Consider the following 22,500-nt stretch of genomic DNA (forward strand, 5'->3'; position numbering starts at 1 on the left):
TGACATGCCCGGCCCTTTTCTTTGTGTGTGAGGACGAATCAACAAAACGTAGGAAATGGGGTCGTTTCGTAACGGTTCTGATATAATGTTTAAATTACACAGAAACACGCGCACCCAGCGCACCCACCCACCCACCCACCCACACACATACACGCACGCGCGTTCAATCCGATGAATATTTAATCTGAAATTGTTGCTTCGGAATATATGTATGATGCACGTGTGTAAGTATATATATGTATTTGTATGTAAGTGTGTATGGGTTTGTGTGTATGTGAGAGAAAGAAAGAGTACTACTAGAATCGATCAGGCAATCGATCAGGCTCAAATGATGATGTTACTCCGAGAAAAAAATTAAGAAATCGTTGAAGGGAACGGGGATCAACGATATGTCCCTTTCTGTTAATGAAGAATATCATCGATGCTGAGTGTTTACATGTAAAATACTATGCGCAATAGGGAAGGGTTAATGGGCATTAAAAACTGTTCTCTAATCTAGGGAGCAAATGCGTCGTTCACTTTGACAACTGAAACTTGTCGAGGTGCATGGAACTTTTTTGAATATCTCTGATCTTGAGTTCACAAGAAATGTTTACAAAATTTGTTTCTTTCACCGAACTGGAAGACGTACTCCTCGGTGGATTAGTCTTCTCATATTTGAACCGCAGCACGAATGTGAGGGTTTGGGAAACCGTCCTATATCACATTCGATCCCACACAGATCTCACAATGGTGAAGAAAATAAAGCTGGAATGATATGGGTCATAGAACATAAGCCAATAGCCTTGCGAAAACCATTTTTCAAAGGACTCTTGACGGGGAAAGACGCTGCGGTCAGCGGAAAAGTTGGACAGATAGGGGATTGGTGAATTGTTGGAACTGAACTCTGGCACACAACAGATAGAGGAAACTGGGGCTCAGTATATGACAACATATTACTTCATCGGAAGTTAAGGACCCATTACAATATAGATACATGTGTGTGTGTGTGTGTTTGTGTGTGCGCGTAAATTCTGTACATCAATTAGTCTATAACCTGTGTTAAATCATGAAGTTTGAGAGAAAAAAAAGCAGATAAAGTATTCGCCAATTTTTTATGTTTACTTCGAATTAACGTCAGTTTCTTTGTAGCCGAAGCCACGTGACATATTGTCAAGCTTTGACGATAGGCGCATGCAATCTTTATAAGATATGACAATTGACTAAAATAACTATACAAATTATAGTGGAAATTTGTGGGAACTGGACGAATATGCAGACACACATACATACATTCACATACACACATATTTATGTGTGTGTGTGTGTGTGTGTGTGTGTGTGTGTGTGTGTGTCTACAAAATGTTCCTTGCGGTAGCGAATCTACTTACGTTGGAAACGTTTATCGGAGTATGAGCCAATATTTCAGTCTCACGTTACGTACCACGTGCTCGGCTTCCATTTTCCGTTTCCTCAAATAAAGGCGATTCGTCATAAATATAAAAAGTTATCTAGTTTGGTCCCCTTTTTGTGTTTATTCAGTTTTAACCAACCGAAATAATGAATATTTTTTGTAACTTTCTGTTTACTTTCTGTAAATGATTATGGAGTAAGCTAAGCAAAGGAAAAATTTGGGGAGAATAAAAAGAATTTCCAAAATCAGGTTTTCGTCGGAGTCGTAGGCAACAGAGGGTTTTATGAGGCTGGGAATCAGTTGTGTAGCCTTTCGCACCAACTCCATGGGTACTTCTAATAGATAGGCGCCCTTTATAAGCAAGGCTGTATCTTGAACCAGTGACTGGAACATATACATACTTTCCACTTGGTTACGTTTGTTACTTATACTGAAGTCTACGAACATGAAGAAATGGCCAACATCAAGGTCATACTGAGCAGGGTACTATCCAAAGTTGACTCTCATCTCCTATCCAAGATCGGTAATATGACAAGATCTTCTCCTGTGGTTGCCATGAGTGAGGGGTGTGGAAAAAACGGTGCAGTGAATTTCTGAGGAAATCTCTTGATAACTGTCATATCAAGTATCACCAGTGGCCTGTCAGATTCTTCAAAGGAGAGAGGCCTAATGGACGCCCCATTTGCTTGTCGATAACTTCTTTTGGGAATGCCTTCAAGGTTGACGTTGAGGACAAAAGAAGAAGGAGAACACATCAAGACACATCAACACTTAAACGCGGAACATTACTTTTGATGCAACCATTGGAAGCAACTAGAACCGTTTGTCCCTATTTCTAGTTCTCTTTGATCCGTATTAGCGTCATCACTCATCAGAAAACCTACAGTAGAAGAAAAGTAATTCACAAGAATTATTCCTTGGCCAAATCAATATATGTATTAATAAGCGTTATCCGCTCCATAGACTTAACGCATAAGTAAAAACATCCGGCGCTTTCAGATGGTATTCTCCAGGACGTCATTAGCAACGGCGAATACACGAAGCATTAAGTATAGGTGGTTGATAATGTTAATTACACTACTGCTGCTTTTATTTCATGTTTGTATATATATTACGGAGATGTACTTGCATAGCAAATACCCTGATCTGAGATCATGGGCTGGAGCGAAAACAAATACAGCGTGGAAGGTGTTTATAAGCCATTTAAAATAACACACAAAAACCGTTAGATTCACTTACACACATATACATATACAAAAATATACGTATGTATGTATATGTAATATACGTATATATATTCCCATGGTGGTGCTCCAGCATAACCACAGCCGCATGGCTGAAACGAGTAAAAGAGTAAACGAATACACACATATAGGTATACACACACACACACATACACACACATATGTGTACATATACATATGTATGCATATATGTATGTGTGAGTGCCATTGTGAGTGTCTGTGTGTGTGTGTGTGTGTGTGTGTTTGTGTGTGTGGATGTACGTATGCAGGCAGTGTACATACGTGTCTGTGTTTGAAGATGAGTTTATTCAATTTTTATATGTAAATTCCTACATAGTCACTGTTAAAAGATAGATTTCAGGAGGGAAAGCGAGAGGTGACCTGAGAAACATACAGAAAGATTGCAGAGAAAAAGTTCGTCATACCTTTTGTGTTATCTTATAATTCAAGTCAATTCCTCTTTGGCCGAAGCCACGTGACGTATTATCAGGCTTTTAATAGACAGACACATGGAATCCTTGTTAGATAATAATATACAAATTATTGTTTAAATGGTGTGGGAATTGTGCGAATATCTTCTCTGTATATGGATACACACACACATACATATTTATCTATACATAGCTATATACATATATATATATATATATATACATATATATATATATATATATATGAAAGGAAAATAAGACAAGGTAGAAAATGCTAAAATACTGTCTCTTTCTTCCTTAGTGAAATGATTTGTCAAAGGAATAGAGAGAGAGAGAGAGAGAGAGACTTCCTGAAAATTATGGAAATATCTAAACCCCTTATGAGCGACAAACTCAGGGTAATCCCATAAACCGGCCTCCCCCATTATAATCTTAACTGCTCTACATCTTAGTGTGCTTCTCCGGATTTATGTATTTCTACAAACGACACACACACACACGCACGCACGCACGCACGCACGCACGCACGCACGCACGCACGCACGCATGCATGCATGTATGCATGTAGGCGTGTGTGTGTATATGTGTGAGTGTATGTATGCATGCGTGTGTGTTTATATATAGATAGATAGATGTGTATGTATGCATACATTTATGTGTGTGAGTGCGGATGTGTGAGTGAAGTGCAGTGTGCATCTGTGTTAGTGCGCGCATGAATTTAAATTCAATGCATGAATTCGTAAGTAGACTCTTTAACCACACATTTAGAAAGCGCGCGAGAGGAGGGCGGAGAGAGAGAGGAAGAGTCAGCTACAGAGTGAGAAGAGCAGGCAAATGTGCAGCATATTTTGCGGTTTCTTAAAGTGAATATCAGTTCCTCTTTAGTCGGAGCCATGTGACCTTATTGTCAAGCCGAGGTGAAAGACACACGGAATCTTTATAAGATAATGTAAACATGCTAATTCCGGTTGAAATTGTGTGGGAAATGCACTGGTAAACTCTCTGCATAATGAATATATATATATATATATATATATATATATATATATATATATATATACATATATATATATACACGCACGCGTGTGTCTGCGTGTTTGTGTGTGTGTGTGTGTGTGTGTGTACATACACACATACACATTGTTGTAATGAAGCTCTTTTTATTAATTTATTGTAAACAATGCTCCAGTTAAAACATTCACTTCTTAGTCATCCGATTTACTTTTCCCGTCCAGCTTTTTAACCACAAACTGTTTCGTTTCCTGTTTTAGCAAATATTAAAGATTAAAAAAAAATTTTTTTTTTTTTTTCTATAGTTGTTAAGTTTTTGTAAATTGAATTAAATGATATTTTATAAAACATCATACTTTAAAAGTTCTATTATTTCTTTTAATTGCTGGAACAGCACTACATATACTTACTGCGTCTCGCTGTTGTATAATTTGCGTCTAATTGCGCTCATTAAAATATTTGAACTCGCCCCTCAGTTCTAACGAAAAGCACTCGTCAAATTTACAGCACATCCACGCTTTAGAGTCGTTGTTATTGTTTAACCCCTGGTCAGCTCTGACCGAGTAAATATACAATAAAAGACCTTCCGACGTTGTGGACCCATTGTTTTTTTTCTTTTTAGCGATATCAAGTACTCCAATATCCGAAGTATTTAAGTCAGTAAGGTCCATTGGTGTGTGATTTGGCTGCTTTTTCTAACAGTTTAAACCACCACATAACAGAGATTTCTCTTTATTGGATCGTTTGAATTACTTTGTTGCCCCCAGATCAGCTCTGTTCTTGCAGAACTATTGTAAAAAGGTCTTAGCTTGCACTTCATTTAATGGTCTCTTTCATCATGATTCTTTTACAGGGTTTTTTTATTCGTTGCTTTCCACTCCACTACCAAACGTGTATCTCTATGCTTTGTGTATGTGCTGTGGTTTGTTTCCGTTTTATTATTTTTACTGATGTGTGCAGCCCGTAGCAGTGCTATTTCCTGTATGTCGTCTATATTCGTAAGCCCTGCTGTTTAGGACCATCGTCGACGTCATTATTTTTATATGTTTGTTTCATATATATATATATATATGTGTGTGTGTGTGTAAAAACTATGATTATATCTATTTTCAGACTTACATCGCCGATGTCCTGGTGTCAATTAACCCTTTCCAATCACTCGACTGCTACACCAATGAGGTACGTAAAAGAAAATTCTTTCTAAAGAACTGCCATACACCATCACACATTGTCTTGGTTATATATATATATATATATATATATATATATATAAATTTATTTATGAGGGTAGAAATTGATATTAATCAATTTGAACCAGTGGTCTAGCATATTAAAAAAATCCGAAGATTAAAATTATATTACATACAAAAATAAGAGGGATGGCCAGCAAAAGTGGACTCTTATATGCTAGAAATAGATGCCGAATCATCTAACCACGAAAAAAATATATATGTTCTCAGTAAAAATTCAGCGACACAACAAACTGTCTGTTGTGTCGCTGAATTTTTACTGAGAACATATATTTTTTTGTGGTTAGATGATTCGGCATCTATTTCTAGCATATAGGAGTCCACTTTTGCTGGTCATCCCTCTTATATATATATATATATATATATATATATATACGGGAAAATACGTCCATATAGAGATAGGATGTTCCAGAGGGCACAGTATTCGGTGGGTTGTTTCTTCCCCATTATCGCAGCAGCTTCGCCATCCACATTGAGCGTTTCCTTGTGTTTATGAGCCATCTGTGTCTTAATCCCTTCCATTGGAAATCGCAACTGGACCATTCATGCGCGTTATTTCTGCCTCAAACCTGTCATTCTTTTTCTTATAGAGAGAACTTTGATCGGTTTCTGTAGCAAATTAGATTGGTTTGCAATGTCCCGAGGTCAGCCCTTCTCATAACTAAATGTTCAGCTCTTGAAAGTCCTCAAGTGTTTAGCATACATTTATATATTTTTCTGTTTATGCATCGGACATGAATGCCACTGCATCACCTCACAATCGATCTAAGCAGTGGATCATTACAGAAACCAAAGGATGAGTCCGGACTCGCGTCAATATAGGGCTTAACGTAAGGTCTGTCTCGGACCCCAGAACTCATGAGGCCCGATACCAAATTTCTATCGCAAGTAAGCAACCGAGATCACAACACTCTCTTCTAATCACACCAACCCCGAATAGGACGTCGTTCTATCGCAGGATTGATTTCCCTGCTATTCATGGACGCTATTTACAGCTAAGTCGACTGAAGCAACGTGAAACGATGCATTTTGCACAAGCATGCAACTCTCCTCTCAGTTCTGGAATTGAAACAACTATCTTACAATCGTAACACCTCCAGCCTCTGCGCCAAGCACCATCACGTTAATGTGGGATCCCTTTCATAAATGAAAGAAACAACCTTCACATAAAACAACGAAGAATCCCCTATAAAAACTGACAGGAGCAGCCCCTACACAAGCACGTACAAGGGCCAGCAGAGGACCTCCTCCAACACGATTCGAGAAAGGAACTTTTACATAGCTTCTTTTGTAGTTAATTAATTGATCTCATTATGAGGGGGGAAATTATTACAGAATCGGTAGAGTAATCAATGACACGTTTGTGGTGTAAGTTACGTTCCTTTACGTACTGATACAAGGGTGGTGAGCTGGCAGATTCATTAGAGTGCCGGATAACATGTTTAGCTGCATTTCTTCCGATTCATTAAGCTCGGAGCTTAAATTCCGCCAAAGTCGACTTTGCTCTTCATCCTTTTGGCGTTGAGAAAATGAGTACTAGTTGAGCACTGGGGTGGGGGTCTAATCAACTTATTTCTTCCCATCAGAATAAAACTTGCTTTGTGCCCCAAACAAGACAGAATAATAATTCAGAAAATTTTGTCTTTTCAGATTCACGAAAGTTATAAGAATTTGCAAATACGAAGCTCTTTGGAACCACATATTTTCTGGTTGGCTGACAATGCGTACCAAAAAATGCGAGAGACCGGCCGAGTGCAGTGCATTCTGGTTAGTGGTCTGTCTGGTTCCGGTAAAACGGAAAGTACAAAACACATGATACGACACATCTCTAAACAGAGTACATCCAATTGCCAACAACAGTTGGCCAATAAAATCACCGAGGTAAGTTAACCGATACTTCTTTAATTTTCTCTTTGCCACGTTTTTTGGGATCGAGGCCGTTTGCAACATTAACCGACAAGGACTTAATTTTGTCAACAACCGTGTTCACTTCAGGGTGGGAGCTTGCAAAGGTCACGGCCTTCCTCTCGTCTTCATCCTCCCTTCTTCCTCTCTACCTCTTCAAATTAAAGAATAAAATAAATATACATATATATTTGCATGCGCGCGTGCGCTATTGCATTTATGTACATGCATTCATTTTCACAGACAGAGGTAGATGAGCATGCACACATATACAGAACTAAACATAAAGATAGATAACGGAAATATACGTGCATCCGTGCACACACACACACACACATACAACAGCGAGGGTGGGGGGGACAGGGACTGCCAACAGAATCTGCGCCGTATCAACCATGCTATACTCAACAGCATTAATTGGAACTCTTCCTCACTCTCCGTCTCTAGATTTGGTCGATGGCCGTTGACTCTTTGTTTAGTTCATGTGCCATAATTAAACAAGTTTTTCGAGACCTTTCAAGCTGTCGCACTTTAGACCCACCAAGGCGATGTCGTGGAGGAGGAGTGTTGCCCGTTTTCCGGTTTAGTCACCAATGAACCGGTTATAAAACAAGTCGCATTGGCTTACTCAATTCCCAGAGATAAACCATTTTGCAGTGAACCCCTGCAATAAAGAAGGACCCCAATACAAGTGATGGAATCTAACGACCCCCCCCCCCTGTTCTGAACAGGGCATAAGAAAATAAATTAAATCGGTTATGAAAGAAAATGTAAAAAATCCTGCAGGTTATATTTTTTGGATTTGCAGAAAGAACTGAACGTCTTTAATTTTTATTCTATTAAACAGGTCAACCCTCTTTTGGAAGCTTTTGGTAATGCCAAGACAATCATGAATGACAATTCGAGCAGGTTTGGCAAATATCTCGAGATGAAATTTACGCAGGAAGGAAACCTCATTGGTGGTAGGTGTCACATTAACATGCATATATGCGAACGTACACACACACACACACACACACACACACACACACACACACACACACACACATACACACACGTGTGTGTGTATATATATATAGATATAATACCCTGTAGTATTGGGTTGAAAAACCCTTTGGGATACAAAAAAATCGAAGATTGGCGATAAGAATTGAACCCACATTTTCCAGATATATGGCCTGGAGCCCATGGGAAAGCTTCGACTTTTTCTATCCAAAAGTGTTTTCCAATCCAATATTTATATGTAATTATTTATGACTTTATGTTTGCTTCAAGGCCTGCAATTCCGAAAAAGTATTATTTCACTTTCGAAAATCAATAAAATTCTTATGACGTCAACAATATGGGTATAAGAAATATGGGTATAAGAAATACACTCTCTACCAAAAAGTATCGAATTATCCTTCAATTTAATATTAGATTGTTTTTATTTATGACTTTTAATAAGAAAAAACAAATATTAATAGATAGATAGATAGGTAGATAGAAACAGAGAGAGGGTCTTTAGCCTAAGTAAAAGCGACACCTATATGTTGTTTTACGTATTTCAGCCCAAATTCAGGATTTCCTGCTGGAGAAGACACGCGTCATTCAACAAAGCTGCAGAGAAAAGAACTTCCATATATTTTACTACATGTTTGCTGGAATGACAAACAACGAACTCAGTGATTATTTTCTCAAATCTCCGGAAGATTTCAGGTTTGTAATTAAATATTACTTCTCTAATTAGATTCCCTATTTTTTTTCTCCCTATATATACGTGTGTGTGTGTATAAGTTAAGTACAATTCAAATACTGGTGCTGATATAATCGGCTGCTTCATCCTCTAAAAATGGGTGACACCACCATCACTACCATCACCATATTCATCACCAGTGATGCAAGCTGGCAGAACTTTTAGCACGTGAGGCAAAATTATTATTATTGTTGTTATTTATTTATTTATTTGTTTATCTATTTATTATAGAATCCTACATAATGAAAACAAGAAACAACCAATCTACGGCGACAAAGAAGACTTCGAACACAACAAATTCATGTTCCATAAACAACTGACTTTACTAAAAGTGGTGGGATTCACAGATTGGGTAAGATTGGCGATCACTGGTGTTCTTGATGTTGTTGTTTAACCCTAGGTCAGGATTCTGCGAGTAGACCTGTTTTGAAAGACATTCGAGCAGGAATTCCAGCCGTTACGTTTATATTCGTACATAGTGTATCTAGGACTACATTACAAAATGTGTAATTGACAGCTCTCCTGTTCTAAAACTTGTGACCCTAGGCCTATGTTAAAGTTAGTAGTAGCAGTAGTAATAGCGACAGCAGCAACAACAGAAACAGTAGTAGTAGTTGCTGGTGGTATTGTTGTTTAGCCTTAAGTTATCCTTCATTCATACCAATTATCAACAATGCTCCAGCCATGACCATCTCGTTGATTTTTAGACAATATCTAGGACTGCATTATACAATGTATCTTTTAAGACGTTATGGTATGATTTGATGGGAATTTGGCGGCTGTTTGTAGCAGATCAAGCAACCTAGTAAAGGCAATTAGTTGTCTCGCTGACGTTGATGCTGTGGACTGGCAGAATCGGTAGAGCAGCGAACAAAATAGTTTGCGGTATTCATTTGCGCTCGTTTCTCGTTCGTCCAAATCCTATCAAAGACCGTTTACCCTTCCAAGGGAAAATCCAATAAAATGAAGGACCAGTCAAGTACTGGAGTGTATGTAAAGTACCAGCGAAATGCTAGAGTGTGTATCATCGCTTGTTACTTGCTCACAAAATGTGGAGGCATTGTGACTGTGTGTGTGAGAGAGAGAGAGAAAGTGTGTGAGATATTGTGACTGTATTAGAAATCAAAGTTGATGTTACTGTTTTGATTGATGTTGTTATTGTTGTTTTAACCCCCACAGGAAATCTCCATCATTTTCACTTTACTCGCCTCTGTCCTCCATATTACCAATATCTCATTCTCTAAAGTCGAAGACACTGATTCTGTGACTATTGCAGACAAAATGTCTTTACATCACGGTAAGCTTCTCTATTATTTTTTAATTTAATTTTATTTTATTTACCCCCCCCCCCACAACTTGTTGATTTGCTGCATTTGTTTCTTTAGTGAAAAGATGAGAGAAAAGCGATTCATTTGCAGAGAAGTCATCTTCGTTTATGTGTACGTCTCAACATCTTCCCAAATAGATCCAATATTCCGGATAGATTAAGCTAAATCCAACACTGACGCTCATAACTATTGTTCCTTTACTCGACTGTTTTGCAGAACATCGACTTAATTGAAAAACACTAAAACATTTTTATTTCCCTTCAGTAGTTTCTACGCATCTGTGAAATAACAATAATATTATTATTATTTTTATCTTGCAGTTTGTAAGCTGATGAGTTTGCAAGAAGACAGTTTTGAAGAGGCTCTTCTTACAAACGCGTCGTTCACAAGAGGTGAGTGTCTTTATATATGTGTCTATGCATAAAAATCTATATATCCACCCACCTCACCTGCAATCTATTTATTTATATATTTCTATGTCAGCCTCGCTCTTTATAAATGATGCATCTTTCTGTCTATCTTTACGGAGGTGATGTATATAGACAGGTGTGTGTGTGCGTGGGAGGTGTTGTGTGTGTAAATATATCATCGACTATGACGACGATAACAATGAGGAAGAGTATAAAGAAAAGATTAAAGATGACGACGACGATGATGATGATGATGAGGAGGAGGAGGAGGAGGAGGAGGTTGACTTTCCTTTCTAACGATGGTCGCCGACGACGATAATGATTAATTTCAATGCCGATGATGATGTCTTTACGTCGTTTTATCTCTGTCTTTAGATGAGAAAGTGATCAAGAACAAGACTCTCTTCGAAGCCACAGACGGTCGTGATGCGTTGGCCAAGGTCTTATATGCCAGACTCTTTGGTTGGATCGTACGTCAAGTGAACGTCCGCTTGGGGGCGCTCATTCAATACAAGTAAGTCTACAAGGTTTCCTTATTATTCTTTTATATCTGTTTTAAACTCTATTTCTATATTGTAATGCGGCCAGCCCCCGGACTGTTGAGAGTCAACACCTAATTTGATAAGATTTGAAACCTGTATGGCTTAGTTGGACAATACTTGATACTGAAACGAATGTAGTTTGGTGCTCTCTAACAAATCTTGCAATTTACCACCAGTATATGTGTGCATTGGGCGGTCGGTTATTAGAATCATTACAGCATCGTGGTATTTGGGCTTTTCACGTTCAGAGTTGAAATCTCACCGAAGTATAAAATTGGTTGGCGCTCAATTCCTGGGGATCGATTTCATCAACTTTTACCTTTCTGCAAACGACTTTATACTTTTGTTATAAATTACTACTACTACTATTACTACTACTACTACTACTACTACTACCTGTGTTTATCGTTTGGCAGAGACAAAGATTTGTCGGCGGTGGCTATACTGGACATGTCTGGATTCGAGAATGCCAGAGTGAACAGCTTCGAGCAGCTGTGTATCAATGTGGCCAATGAGCAGCTTCAGTCATTCTTCAATGATCACGTGTTCGTTTTTGAACAGCAACAGTACAAGAAGGAACGAATACCATGGAACGACATAACCTTCCGGAATAACGACGACATGTTGGATATGTTTCTAGCAGTAAGTATACCGTTATACACACACACACACATAAGATATATATATATATATATATATACATATATATATACATATATATATATATATATATATATATATATATATATATATATATATATATCAAATGTGTGTGTGTGCGTGCATTTCATAGCATCAGCCATCACCACTGCCTACACTTTCAACACAGCTATCACCACCACCACTACCACCACCACCACCAGTATTACTATCACAACTATTAGTGCCTTCACCGCTACCACAATTACGACGACCACCATCACCACATTGTCCTTGGGTGCCTTTGGTGAAGCCCACTCTACAGCAATCCTTTGGCGGTCAGGACTTCCACCTGATGAGAACTTCCTCTCACTTCCTCCCACAACGCATAAAAATACAAACAAAAGAATATGCCCTGCTGGCCTTTTTTTTTCTCCCAAGACATTAAAACAGCAGCAGCAGCAGCAGCAGCAGCAGCAAGAACGATTTATGCATCTTTATTAATGTCTTCCAATTGATCGGGACGTGAAGTCGATGACTGAAGAAGCCGGCAAGGCGAGACTTAGGTACCTCATTCAACTGAATCTTACATAAATATATACACACACACACACATATATATATATATATATATATATATATATATATATATATATATATATATATATAATGTGTGTGTATATATATAGATCTATATGTATGTGTTTGTGTGGGTGTATATATATATATAATATATATATATATATATATATAATGTGTGTGTATATATATAGATCTATATGTGTGTTTGTGTGGGTGTATATATATATATATATATATATATATTTATAATGTGTGTGTGTATATATAGATCTATATACATATGTATGTGTTTGTGTGGGTGTATATATTTTGATTTAATTTCGTTAAAAGCAACACTTGTTGCTATTGTTGTAGTTGTTGTTACCGTTGTTGCTATTGTTGTTTGTGGTGGTGGCTGCTGCTGCTTCTGCCGTAGCATTGTTGGCCAGTATAAAGTTTTAATTCAAAAGCGAATTTTCCTTTCTTGCTATTGTCGACGCATTGTCATCAATGATAATAATAATAATAATAATAATAATAAAGATTATTATTATTAGTACTAGTAGTAGTATTTCAGATTCAAGTTTTTTTTTCAAACGGACGCTTGCAATCACACCTTGTTATTTGTTGTTTTATTCCTTTCTTTGTTGTTATTATCCTTGTAGTATTTCTATAAATCTCTTTATGAGACATCTGCTCTTCCCATTAGTGTTTCAAGGCTTTTCAATAGTATTGAACTCACGTCTCGCTGTGTCGTAGGTTGGTTGGGCAAAGTGGGCAGGTGCGTGGAACAGAGTTTAAAGTCCTTCAACCAAAATGCAAACGAGGACCGGAGCCAAATAACATCTCAACAGTAAGAACGCCCAGTTACACATAGACAACCATACACACACACACACACACACACACACACACACACACACACACACACACACACACACACACACACACACACACACACACATATATATATATATATATATATATATATTTACATCCATATACACACACATACGTGCAAACATACACTCATGTGCATAATATAGATATATACACACGTTTATATATTTGTGTGTTGTGTGTGCGTATAATGTATATATATATATATATATATATGTCTGTATATTCATACCTTTCAACACACAATTTCGGTACAATTAAACCTGTTCTATCACAAACGTCCACACGCACGCGAACGTACCCTCATGCGCATCCAAACATACACATTTCCACAATTCTCACTCTTTCTGCTGTTGAATTTTAAGATTTATTCTTTTCTATGATTTCGTCAAAGGAAACAAAGACAGGGAAAATAAAAGAAATAAAATATGAGAAAATAAAGGAAAAGAAATATAAATGAAAGAAGAAAGAAACCCGAAAATTCCTCTTATTTTTTCTTTAATGTTAAGCAAATATTTCCTAATCGTCTCCTTTCATTTTCATTGAATAAGTCTTCAGATAACGGTCAAGGCGAGCCTTCATAATGATTACGTCATTTTTTACTCCGCCAAAATATGGCTAAACATTTCCTCAATTAACGTTCGTCAGTTCGCTTTGTGTGATGGGCGTCAACAGGTTGTGTGTAACTAAGAGAAGAAAGAACAACATGACAAGCGTTTGAATGATGAAACTAGCGTTAGTAACAGGGATAGAAGTATGTTGAAGATCTTTAAGTATAAGCGTACTTTAGGTTAGTTAGAATCTGTTTGTGACATATCTGAACTGCTAAAGATAAATCTACTGCAGTTACCGTGCAGAAAAAAAATTTCCTCTTATGATGAAAAAAAAAAAAAAGGTGTGAAAACACTATGTCCAGAGATGTCTCTCTTCGGTATTTTCCATTGATTACGGCTAGAAAGTTAGAAACATCAGTGTCTGGGAATCCGACAGGTGGCAGCACTGGACAAATATGGTGTTTTTACATTTTTTACAAAACTAACCTAAAGTTCATTTATGTCTAAATCTTGCTTGGCGCTGGTATTTTACTGTAATTGTCCCGATCTTGGCCGTCTCCTAACGCAAATCGAGCAAAGTTGTTGACTGTATTTTTGTTAAAGCCACTTCTTGATTAGATCTGTGCAGAGTTGCCCCCCTTAGTATTTCCCATTGATAATGGCTAAGGAGCCTACGCTACCTCTCTATCTGTTATTTTCAACCAGTTGATACTTTCTTTGTGATTCTGGCTGTGCCAAGAAGGAAAGGCTTTTGTGGCAGCTCTGTTGGGCACGCTGTCCCTATTTCCTTTATAGTCTACACAATTCGTTGATGCCTTTTCACCAAACACACATCAATAACCTCTTCCTTTCCCAGTCGAGCATTCTCATATATAAAAAGATTGTATATATCTCATTCTTTGTCTTCCTTCTTGGCTGTTCATGTGTCAGAGGAGCACGCAACGTCAACTGTACAGCGTATGTGGCTCACCTTGTACACCACCACTAGGTCCTACTTCTTGTACTCAAGCACTTGGTCTGATTGGATTTGGAAATCCCACAGGATTTTGCAGGTCTTCCACTCAGTCACTCTTTTTTTTACCACGTCTTACACCTCTCTCTCTCTCTCTCTATTATTATTATTATTATTATTATTATTATTATTATTATTATCATGGGTTAGTGGTAAAAGTGTTGTACTCACGATCTTACGATTGTGATTTCAATCCCTAGACCTGGTGGTGCGTTGTGTTCCTGTTTTTCAAAGAACCTTTGAAAAACAGGTACAACAGAAACAGGAAGAAAGAGTGAGAGAAAGTTGTGGTGAGTACGAAACTTAGGAAATTAGGCTTCTCAAAATTAGAAAGGAAAAAGCTGATCCGAAGACTACAGATCCGATCCATCACTGGAACTGTAAGAATCTGTAAAACTTTCCAGTAGTTTATCATTTAAGTGTGTATGAGCATGTCTAGATATGCAGCGATATGTATGAGAATACATATATAAATCTGCACATATAAATACAAACAAACAAACAAACAAAAATACCCTGTTGTTGATGTTGAAATTCCAATGAAGGAGCCCTGGATCTAGGTTCGAAACCGGCTCTTTCTCTATTGGCCAAAAATCTTGAAATAAAACTGAACAATGACATTCATACACACACACATACATGCATCTACATTTCATGGCGTACTTTAACACTAACTGGCTATGGAACCGACCCCGCTAAAGGGGTTTCTTAAATGCTTTTAACAGACTCTACTCCCTTACAATTATTTGCGCCACATTTCTGATTTGAGAGTTCGTTCTTCCCCTTCCCACACTACGTCACAAGCATCGGTGACCATATAAAGAGTCATGGGCATTACCCCCTCCTGACTAAAAGCTTTCGGGAACTGTATCTGTCATCAGGCGATGTAAAAAGACAAAATCCATCTGTAACCAGCATTTACTTAAGAGAAATATGTCGAAAGGCAGGCATTTCTATATCCAACCGGCTAAAATCATCTTACTAGGAAAAATCAATTCAAGTGATCAGCACAGAATAAAGTTCCGAAGAACGTACATCGTGGGCAATCAAAAATTGATCCGCATTTCATAAAGCACACCGTAATTAGTCTCAGCAATGTACTATTCAGTGAAAGTGTTCAATAAAATAGTCATAAAGCTATGAAATATTTGAGCGCATGGTATAAGTCTACAGTAGAAAACAAGAAACGAATGATCTGCTGATAGTAAATACAAAGGGATTGGACGCGATCTTTTATCAGAAAATCTCCGATTGGAAAGATTTGAAGAGAAATGGTGAGAGGTTGTGTGAGATAGCTAATCGTTTCCGAGTGAAAATTTAGTCACACACTCACTCACTCACTCACCCTAGCCCTTATCAGTGAGATCGAAACCGGTTCTTTACAGCTGCAGGGCCCAAATATTTATACATACGTATATATCTACGTGTGTATGTTATATATATATATATATGTGTGTGTGTGTGTGTATGTGTGTGTGTGTCTACATCCACATGTATCTTGATTGCATCAACTTGACACACAACACCCATCTCATTACTCAGCATACACATATATTCATACATACATACTCACGCACGCACGCACGCACGCACATACATCCATGCAAACAAGTAATTCAACAAACAGCAAATATCAAAGCATAAATCGCGCCATCGATCATTTAGGAATAAACTCAAAATGACTAAAAGTACGAATACAACAATAAAACAGCTCACGTGACATATGTACATCCGGCTGAAATACCTCCATCACTAAATGACAAACACCAATATCGACCCATCGACAGTTTACGGCCATTATTACACGCGACACGTGTTTCGAAAACGATAGGTGCCTTCCCTCGCTGTCCACGGGCACAAACCACCACCACCACCACCACCACCAACCCACAGACACGCTATCATATGTATGTATGTATGCATTTGTATGTATGTGTGTGTGTGTGTGTGTGTACAGAGGAAGGGGGGAAGGTTATTTCGCATTACAATTGAACAAAAATGAATTAATTCGTTATTTGTTCGTTTTTCTTTTCATTTCACCCCTCCTCTCTCCCCTTGTTTGTAAATTACACAAACACACGCACACAAACACTCACGCACACACATACGCGTGTGCGTGAGTATGTATATTGTTTATATTCGTAAATATATATATAAATATATATATATGTATATATATATATATATAAATATGTGTGTGTGTGTGTTATGTATGTATGTGTATATATATATATATAGCGTATATGAAAAAATATATAGATACATGCATATATATATTCATATGTATATATATATATATATATATATATATATATACATACGCTATAGACATCTTGTCTAGTCAAGTTTAGTCAAGTTTTCTTATGTCTCTTTTGTTTGTTTTTTTATCTTTGTCAGTTTGTTTCTCGACTTTCCATTATACACACATACATGTGTATATATATATATATATATATATATATATATATATATATATATATATATATATACAGAGATAGAGAGAGAATGAGAGGGAGAGAGAGAGAGAGCTTATTTGTTTATTTCTCTTTATTTAATGAATGTGTAAAGCTGTGTGGGTTTTGTAGGTGCGTAGTTTCGAGATAGTTCTGAATCAGGTGCGTGTATGTCTTAGTTCCAAATAAAGATATTTCTTTTGAATTTAAATAACGATAATCGAATTCCTTAGAAATAAGAATACTGGATTCTTTGAGTGGATGGTTAATGCTGTTGTTTATCTTTGACATTCCTGTACGGACAACGACATTCAATTCTATATCCACCACTGTTCCTGCTGCTGTTGTTATTCTTTAGCCCCAGGTCAACCCCATCGAGCAGACCCTACTTTGGGGTTGCAGACCTTACCACAGTCACTGTTTTGTTTGTTTTTTTGTTCTCCTCAGCATCTTTCCGTTATCCCTTTGAAGCTAAAATGAAGGGCTTTGTCTAGTATTTCTAGCCGTATGAGTTATCCTTTAGAGAGGCTCCCTTGTTGAGCCACCATCGCCTTTGTTGATGTCCATTTATAAAGGAATGGAAATTGTTGTAGTAGTAGTAGTAGTAGTATCCATTCATTCATTTTCTCAGCTCCCCATTCTCGAGAGCCATGGCGGTTGAATCCTCAAGCACCCCATCCATAGAGTCCTATCAGAAGCAACCATTACACTTTCTGGCTGGATTCCCAAGCGTGGCCACCTAATACTACGGATATCAACCGTAGTCTCAGTTGGTCACGCTCGGTCTATCTGAAATTCTTCTGCCGGATGTTCGCCGAGGTCGGCTTTGACTTTCATCCTTTTGGGGTCGATAAAATAAGTACCAGCTGAACACTGGGTCAATGTAATCGATTCATCTCCACCTCCCCTACCCCACCAAGCTGCCCTTGTGGCAAAAATTTGAAATAACGATTATTATTATTAGGTCGACTTTGCCTTTCATCCTTTCAGGGTTGATAAATTAAGTACCAGCGAAACATTGGGATTGATATCATCGATTAGTCCCCTCCCGCCAAATTTCAGGCTTTTTGCCTATAGTAGAAATTATTATCATTGTTATATTTTTATCAAGGTGACGTGCAGTAGAATCGTTAGCGCGCCGGATAAAATGCTTGGCAGCATTTCTTCCGATGTTACGTTTTGTGTTGAAATTCCGCCATGTATCGAATCGCTGTCTCTTCCTTTGTACCTCCAGAAGAGAAAGGGGTCTCCAGTCCTCCTCATGATCCTTCGTACTATCGCATCATGATGCAACGATGTAACGTTCTAACAACGTTGCCGGACGATCTAATCCGTCGCTCTCTAACTCGTCCGATCCTAGCAGGAACAAACGAAGCTATTTCTTCCACTATCGTTGCAATTGCAAATGGTGCTGCGCTAGAAACAGCGTTTTCCTTTCTTTCATTTTTTTCTCTCTTTGTTAATGTCCACTTGTCTTCTCTCTCTTTTCCTCTCCTTCTTTTGTACCTGAGCAGCGAACTCTCGTTCACGTGTCACAGCTCGGATTTCTGCGTTGCAGCGCAAGTCTAATTGCTTTTCTCACGTTCCAGAAAATAGCAACGTAACCAGAATCTGTAAAGATTGCTGTGAAATATGCAATCGAAGAGATTACGTCATATGAGAGATGTGGCCATTATCTCATTTCTAAATGATATAACGACAGGAACAGTCGTCGTCGATCTGCACATATACCTTTTCTTTTACACACACACACACACACACACACATGTATTATATATAAATTTATCTATGTTATGTATATGTGTGTGTGTATACATTTATATTAATTTAATATATATTAGCATATACATCTCTGTTTTGATAGATAGATAGATAGATAGATACTGAAAACTGACTTAGCTTTCTTATAACCTTTCATATAGCTTGCATAAAATATATATCCAATATATTGTATAGGTGTGTATTTATATGCATATGAGTGTATATATAAATGCGTTAAACATCCGTCTACTGGAGCAATACTTTGGCACGTCATCAGTGTTGCATCCTGGGGTCATCAGGTGTTTCCGGTCTAACAACATACGCCGTCATTTTGAAACTCGTCCAAGGTTTATCAGTCCAAAGCTTTTTTTCTAAACGGCGCTCAGGTGCCCCCCCCCCCACCGATTACCTCTTCTTAGCTGGAGCCCGCCAGACGCTTCTCAACAGTCTTTGTATTCTTGCTTGCTTGCTCTTCTTTCACCTACATCAGTAATGCACAAAGTTCCATAGACCTTTCACAGAGAATGACCTGCGACCCCTCCACTGTCTATAATACGTAGTCCTAAGTACGTAGTTCTCTTCCATAAACTCTGTGATTCAAGAACTCGATCCTCTGCAGGTTCCACTTCCATATCCGTCAACTGACATCTCACTACATCTACGTACCCTATTCCCACATTGCCATCGCTCTGCTCGCCCGCCCTTCCTCTACTGTTGCTCATACCTATAACTGCACGAGTTTCCTTCTTTCCATCCTATTAGCAACATCATATCATTGTGTTGTAGCGAAGCTTTCGAATTCAGCCCTGCCGTGTGTTACGCTCCCAAAATGGGGATTGTGTTTCACCCGATCCACTGCTTGCTCGACTAACTTGCCTGCCTTTCGCTTTCTCCGACATCTCACTTTGGTACTGTTGGAACTGGTGCGCTACATGTGTTCTCGATCCGTGATGGTAGGGGTAGGGGCCGGGTATGTGAGAGTGGGGTGTGGGGTGTGAGTGGATTCAGCGTGACAAAGATGGCCCTTTAAAATATAGTCACACCTCATTTTTTTCCTGCAACGTGATATAAAGTGTATTGCTTAAGGACACAACACGTCGCAGGGAATTGAACTCACAAATAACCTAACCACTAAGCCATGTGTCTTTCTGTATGTGTGTATATATATATATATATATATATATATATATATATATATACACATATATATATATATATATATATATACACACATATATATATATATATATATACACATTTAAATTCAATAATGGGACGAATTCTTTTACAAGAATTTATCAAGTAGCTAGCGTGAAAAAAAACCTCATAAGGGAAAAAATCCATCATTTATTCCCGAAATATATACTTATATTTATATAAGGGCATTACTATATAATAACGCCTCACGCCATGAGAGACTCTAAGGTCAGACTACTATAAAAAAATAAATATAAGTATATATATATATATATATATATATATATATATATATATATATATATATATATATATATATATGCTGCACGTATTCCTATCTATCTCCTCTTCTATCTTTTCTCTTGTCAACGACAATATTTCTCCAGCGTTGACTACTTTACCTCGTCTGGTCTATCGACCTTCCATGTTTGTTTTCGATCGGTTTCATTGTAGGTCTCCCCTGTCCTGTTTTTGTTACCAACTTTGACCCGCCACAAATCCCAAATTTTATTTTGGTTCGCGGGAGCAACTGCCTTGAAAGTTTTATATTGTCGTTCAATGCTCGAAATATGGAGTAGAAAGGCAGCCGACAACTGATGAAGGGTCATTTTTTTATATTACTTGTTTTCCATTTGTTTCTCTCGTTGTTCGCGTACCCAACTTTATTTTCGCATTTCATGTTGTTTACGTTTTGTGACGTCCTGTACCCATATATGCATATCTATGTATATATGTTTGTATGTACATTTATATATATGCATATATACATAGATATATATATACTTTTCTCTCTCTCTCTCTCTCTATATATATATATATATATATACATATATATACATATATATATATAGCTATTTATGTTATACATATGCATACATTTATATATATATATACATATATATATAGCTATTTATGTTATACATATGCATACATTTATATATATATATATATATACATATATATATAGCTATTTATGTTATACATATGCATACATTTATATATATATATATACATATATATATATAGCTATTTATGTTATACATATGCATACATTTATATATATATATACATATATATATATAGCTATTTATGTTATACATATGCATACATTTATATATATATATATATATACATATATATATATAGCTATTTATGTTATACATATGCATACATTTATATATATACATATATATATATAGCTATTTATGTTATACATATGCATACATTTATATGTATATATAAATACACACATGTATGTATTTACACCCTCATACACAGATTTATAGTTTGTTGCTATCTTCACATTAAATCTTATACGTTTTACTTTTACTTGTATACATATTAAATGTATATATAACGTTTTCTGGTTTATATTTCTCTCCCCCACCTTTCAACACACACACACACATACATACAGAAACCATTAGGATTGTTTGCGATAATTGATGAAGAATCCCGCTTTCCCAAAGCAACTGATGCAAGTTTACTGGACAAGATGGCGGCCAACTGCCAAAACCCGAAACTTTTCCAAAAATCCAAGACCAGTAATTATGTCTTCACCATTCGTCACTATACAGGAGAAGTAAGTAACTATTTTATTTGATTTTGTTCTTGTTTATTATTTTATCATTTATTCTTTTCTATTTTTTATGTCTTCCCTTTCACTAGTCCCAGTCGTTGCACTGCAGCCATATAGTATATGTATATATATTATATTATATATTTGCTGTTGTTGTTTTTGTTGTTGTTGTTTTGACTATTATTATACCAAGAAAATGTTCCAGAAACAGAAACTAAACTGCTTTCTATTCCAGCCCTTAGAATACTACACATCCGGCTTCTTGGAGAAGAACAGAGACAATCTGAGTCCTTGTCTTTTAGAATGCATGAAATGTAGCAACAACCAATTGGTTAGTGATATGTTCCTCACCAAACTCTCTCACAGAGGAACCATCTCAGAGTATGTATTCCATTACAATGTTTTGCTGTGTTTTACTTTGTTGTTATTTTTTGTAGTTGTTTTTGTTGCTGGTGCTGTTGTTGTGATTGTCGTCCTACTATAAAACCATTCCGTTTTAACAGCACCACCCGGTCGTCAAGGAACTCTACCGAATATCATTGTGTTGCAAGTATTCTGACAAGACAACCGGCACTACCACGACCACTACTCACAT

The 22,500-nt window shown here is 37.2% G+C and overlaps 1 protein-coding gene and 1 long non-coding RNA gene across 2 annotated transcripts in view; one reads left to right on the plus strand and one right to left on the minus strand.

The window, feature by feature from the left end:
• The window catches only part of LOC106873739 (myosin-IIIb), a 177,470-nt gene that overhangs the window by 110,828 nt on the left and 44,142 nt on the right, over window positions 1-22,500 (plus strand). The window contains exons 3-13 of the mRNA XM_089363346.1: window positions 5,193-5,258; window positions 6,980-7,210; window positions 8,082-8,196; window positions 8,785-8,932; window positions 9,201-9,321; window positions 10,149-10,266; window positions 10,618-10,689; window positions 11,083-11,221; window positions 11,666-11,891; window positions 21,744-21,908; window positions 22,141-22,286. Coding sequence (XP_089219472.1) covers window positions 5,193-5,258; window positions 6,980-7,210; window positions 8,082-8,196; window positions 8,785-8,932; window positions 9,201-9,321; window positions 10,149-10,266; window positions 10,618-10,689; window positions 11,083-11,221; window positions 11,666-11,891; window positions 21,744-21,908; window positions 22,141-22,286 — 1,547 coding nt within the window. The remainder of the gene's footprint in view (window positions 1-5,192; window positions 5,259-6,979; window positions 7,211-8,081; window positions 8,197-8,784; window positions 8,933-9,200; window positions 9,322-10,148; window positions 10,267-10,617; window positions 10,690-11,082; window positions 11,222-11,665; window positions 11,892-21,743; window positions 21,909-22,140; window positions 22,287-22,500) is intronic.
• Window positions 13,827-16,770, minus strand: LOC149132441 (uncharacterized). The gene is made up of 2 exons (XR_016244439.1): window positions 16,632-16,770; window positions 13,827-14,035 (listed from the first exon to the last, which is right to left on the minus strand). It is a non-coding gene; the product is annotated as an uncharacterized LOC149132441 (long non-coding RNA).

Source organism: Octopus bimaculoides, chromosome 15 (genome assembly GCF_046866305.1).
Source record: "Octopus bimaculoides isolate indiv1 chromosome 15, ASM4686630v1, whole genome shotgun sequence".
Lineage (NCBI taxonomy): Eukaryota > Metazoa > Mollusca > Cephalopoda > Octopoda > Octopodidae > Octopus > Octopus bimaculoides.